General features: G+C 32.8%; 1 protein-coding gene across 1 annotated transcript in view; it reads right to left on the reverse strand.

Moving 5' to 3' along the window:
• The window catches only part of LOC107691111 (myosin-9-like), an 86,961-nt gene that overhangs the window by 7,554 nt on the left and 74,519 nt on the right, over positions 1–4,888 (reverse strand). Inside the window, exons 31-35 of the mRNA XM_016489585.1 lie at positions 4,641–4,706; positions 4,484–4,549; positions 3,406–3,453; positions 2,606–2,734; positions 2,440–2,528 (exon numbers count right to left, since the gene is read on the reverse strand). Of these exons, the coding sequence (XP_016345071.1) occupies positions 2,440–2,528; positions 2,606–2,734; positions 3,406–3,453; positions 4,484–4,549; positions 4,641–4,706 (398 nt within the window). The remainder of the gene's footprint in view (positions 1–2,439; positions 2,529–2,605; positions 2,735–3,405; positions 3,454–4,483; positions 4,550–4,640; positions 4,707–4,888) is intronic.

Here is a 4,888-nt window from a genome sequence, read left to right on the forward strand (position 1 = left end):
CTCGTGGAAATTAATGGCGCAGACATGCGGTTTCATTTACTACACATAGGCCTACTGAAGCTCACGGTGTTTTCAGCCTCTATATATGAGTACATGAACACATAAACAATCTCTAGAATTGCTCTGAGTCACTTCATGAGCATTTTACTTATTTTGAGAAAACTATCTGGTGGAAGAATACTGTTTTTATTAATATCATTACACTTTATTTGCTCTGTTTTATTTTGTAAACCTTACTACGTATATGGAATAGCCGTTTTATAAAAGCAATAAGCCCCATGAAGCCGTGGTTTACAGTGAATTTATAACAGCTAAGGGGGTTTTATAACTCCGCTTCACGTCGTGCCTAACAAGACCCCTTAGCTGTTATAAATTCACTGTAAACCACGGCTTCTTGGGGCTTATTGCTTTATTATATCAGATTATGTCAGCCAGTAGAAATCTGCCAATTTTAACTCCTGTTTTTTTAGTTGTGTTTGTGCAAAATTGTGCCTCGTGTATTTTTTTAAATAATCATAGAACACTTATTTTCAAGTAAAAGTCTTTTATTTTTTATTTATTTATTTTAGGTTTGTTTTGTTTTAAAAAATAGTTCTAATACAAGATGAAATTTAAAATGACATTTAAAAATTGTGAATTGTGAAAAATATTTACTTCCAAGTGTTTAACTGATTTTTTTATTCAGTTATTTTATTACAATATATATCTGTTACATTAATCAAATATTATCTAAAAATAATCAATATTCTGGAAAAACTTTATAAGAATGTTTAATTCCTTTTCAGTAGTTGTGAATCATATTTCCTAAATAAATAAATAAATAAAATCATAAATCCATAAATGAATAAAATAGAAGAGCAAATAAAAATAGGGCATAAAAATAACTATTTTCAAATAGTTTTTTTTTTTTCAGAAATACGTTTCATTCTAATTTATATATCAATTGAATATAAAAATTAATATTTCTCATAACAATGGATGATTTCTTTGTAGTATTTTTAGTTTAGTGTTTGGATTAAAAATATTTAATAAAATATTAAAATAGTGTGAATAATATAAAAATAAATAACAAAAAGTGTTTTTAAAGTATTTTAAAGTACTCTGTTTCATTATAATTTATATTTCATTTTTAGAATTTATGTTATCATTTATATAGGGAAATCATAAAGAAAAATCAATAATCTTCAAAAACACAAAGATAACGTTCGGGGTTCAGACACACTCTCCCTGTTTAAATCTAGATTAAAGACACATCTCTTTGGCCAAGCATTCAAATAATGCATCTCATAATCTTTTACTGCAGTTATATCTGATCAAATGCACATTATTATTCTTTAGTTTGGGTTAAACAAATCAATTTTGCTTGGTTGGAACAGCAGCTACGCTAATTATGTTTCTATTTGTTTCTCTGTTTCTGCTGGGATTGACATCCCGTGGTAACTAGGATTTACACAAGCTTCAGTCTGGATCCAGAACACCTGAGAAGAGATGATGCCAACCCCTCAGAGGACCTCAGATGATGCCAACCCTGAAACAACATACAGAACTACCACATTTTGCTATAAGTTTGATTGCATCATATAATAATTGCTGTTAATAGTGTTCATCGTCTGTTTTATTACGTCTTAAATTGATTTTTCCGTACTGCTGGTTCGTCTGGTCAGAGGAGAACTGGCCCCCCGACTGAGCCTGGTTTCTCCCAAGGTTTTTTCTCCATTCTGTCACCGATGGAGTTTTGGTTCCTTGCCGCTGTCGCCTCTGGCTTGCTTAGTTGGGGACACTTCATTTCCAGCGATACCGTTGACTTGATTGCAAAGATACTATTTAAACTGAGCTGGATGTTGACATCACTGAATTCAATGATGAACTGTCTTTAACTGAAAAATTTGTGTTTACTATTGTCATTTTGCATTATTGACACTATTTTCCTAATTAATGCTGTTCAGTTGCTTTGACACAATCTGTATTGTTAAAAGCGCTATATAAATAAAGGTGACTTGACTTGACTTGACAAAGAATATTATTATTATTTCTTAATTTTTCTTTTGAGTAGTTCTGAATCACATTTCCTCAAAAACTATTTTATTTTAGATTGAAATGGTCTATAAAATAAAACAGTGAGGAAAGTAATAAAAAAATATATATATATTGTTATTTATTTGTATATCTTGTACAAATCCGTTTCATTATAATTTATATGCCTTTTAGAAAAAAAGCAATAAGCTTCATAAAACTGGAAAATATTGTTTTATTTGAATAAAACCCCCAGGTATTTCTGAATTACATTTCCTTAAACTCTAAAACATTTTTGGTTGGATTAAACAAGCTTCCATAAAAATAATTAAAAATAAAAAAAATTTTTTTTCTTTGTAGTATTGTAATAGTATTGTTGATTTCTTCCAGTAAGACGTATGCATCATCAGTGTGATGTTTGCTCACCCTTTAGCGGCCTGGTTGTTGATCTCGTCCTGCAGCTCGTCTCTCTCCTGCTGGGCTTGTCTCTTTGCTCGCTCTGCAGCCGCCAGCTCCTGCAGATGAACACAGACTGGCGTCAGACAGAAGCCACGGCAGACTCAGCTCTCTGAGGAGAGAGACACACACTGACCTCCTGCAGCTGGATCATCTCGGCCTCCATGCTCTTCACCTTCTTCTCGTTCTCTTTGCTCTGAGCCAGGATCTCCTCGCGGGACAGACGCGTGTCCTCCAGCTCCCGCAGCAGGTCCTTCATCTGAGCCTGAAGCACAGACGCAGTTCTGATCATTACACGGCTTACAGGAGGCGCTTCGTAAAGCTTGTTTTATAAAACAGAGAGTTCCGGTCCTTGATTCTGATTGGCTGAGCTGCGTTCGAAGCTGTTGTAAATTACTCTACAGACATACACCTTTGTTTACGTTTGGTTCTCAGCAACCACTTTGTTGGAACCACAACTGTTTCTGAGGAGCTACATTGTTTGGTGGAAGAATACTGTTTTTATTAATATCATTACACTTTATTTGCTCTGTTTTATTTTGTGAAACCTTACTATGTATATGGAATAACCGTTTTATAAAAGCAATAAGCCCTGTGAAGCCGTGGTTTACAGTGAATTTATAACAGCTAAGGGGGTTTTATAACTCCGCTTCACGTCGTACCTAACAAGACCCCTTAGCCAGGGCTGTACGTTAACTTTTTTTTCACATAGCACTGGTGCTACAGAGGTTGAAAGTTTTGTAGCACAGGCCAAAAAGTTGTAGCACAAGTATAATGTCGCACTGTACAGCCCTGCCCTTAGCTGTTATAAATTCACTGTAAACCACGGCTTCACGGGGCTTATTGCTTTATTAAGTGATGTTGTGTAGCATGACATCCATTACGACAGACAATACATTCAACTCCTTCAAGCAGCTCATGGTGTAAGAGACGAACCTGCACTTTCTTGAGCTGTTTGAGCGCCTCGTCGCGGTTCTTGTTGGCCTGTAATAATAATATAATATAAAAAAATATTTTTTTTCAAATAAAAAAAAAAACAGCAAAAAATAAATTAGTGCTGCTATATATATATACATGATAAAATAATTACTTGGTTGTTTACTTCTTTGTAAATTAAAGAAAAAAGCTTCAAGCAATATTAATTTTTAACGTTTTTTAAAACAGTTAAAACAGTTCTTACAATATCTGATTAAAAAAATTAAATAATATTAATTTAAAAGATGAAATTAAACATACAGAAATATTTTTATATATGATAATTGATTTATTGGTACTGTATTTCCTTGATTAATCAGATACACCTAAACAATATAAAATAATTTTATTTTTTTTTTTAAGTAAAAATACAACAGCAAAAACAAACAAAAAAAAAAATGCTAGTTTAACTAGAAAAATGTATATTTAAAAAAAAAGTATATTAAAATACCCATGTAATTTTAAGTCTTTTTATAAAGGATTTTATAAATATTTTTTACTCACAATACATGATAAAAAAGTAAAATGGTTTAAGATAAAAATGACATTCCTAAAACAAAAAAAAAATTAAAAAAAATAGTTTTATATAAGATAACCGATTTATTGGTCGTTTATTTCCTTGATTAGTTGGATATATATAAATAATAAAAAATATTTTTAAGCAAACAAAAAGGCAAAAACTCAGAATAATTTATTTTATAAATATTAAAAGCCTGTATAAATTACAAGAATAAATACTGAAAATGCCCATGTCAGTTTTTTTTTCTCTAAAATAAATATAAATATTTTTCTTATATTATAATAGATTAATTGGTTGTTTATTTCCTCAATTAATTGGACATATATATATGAAAGCTTGCTATATATATTAAATTCGATTGAGGAAATAATATTATCGATTACGTCATGTCTGGTGGTCAGTGCGCACCTGTTTGAGCAGCTGTCTCTTCTTCTCCTCTCCCAGCTCGTCTCGTCCCTGCAGGTCTCTCTCGTACTGCGCTTTCATGGCCTGCATGTTGACCTCCAGCCGCAGCTTGGCGTCTTCGGTGGCCTGCAGCTCATCCTCCAGCTCCTCCAGCTGCGTCTTCATCTCCTCCAGCTGCTGCTCCATCGAGCGCTTCGACTTCTCCAGATCGTGAACCTGAGACAGAGCCACAAACACCGTCAGATATCCACCGATCCGCCGATCATCTGACGGTCTCTGACGACAGGGGTGTGCGCTGTTTACGCTCGTCCTCCAGCTCCAGCTCCATCTCACGCACCTGACACACAACACACAACACCAGAATAATCAACAACGAACTCCAATATCGATTAATCACAGATTAAACTTGATTATTGATTAATCAACTCTGATTAAATGATTAAACAGATATATAATGGAATGTATTATAATATAATATATATTATATCATGTAATAAAAATGTATTATTTTTAAAAAAT

Source organism: Sinocyclocheilus anshuiensis, unplaced genomic scaffold, assembly GCF_001515605.1.
Source record: "Sinocyclocheilus anshuiensis isolate Anshui unplaced genomic scaffold, SAMN03320099.WGS_v1.1 scaffold30, whole genome shotgun sequence".
In the NCBI taxonomy this organism is placed as follows: Eukaryota; Metazoa; Chordata; class Actinopteri; order Cypriniformes; family Cyprinidae; genus Sinocyclocheilus; species Sinocyclocheilus anshuiensis.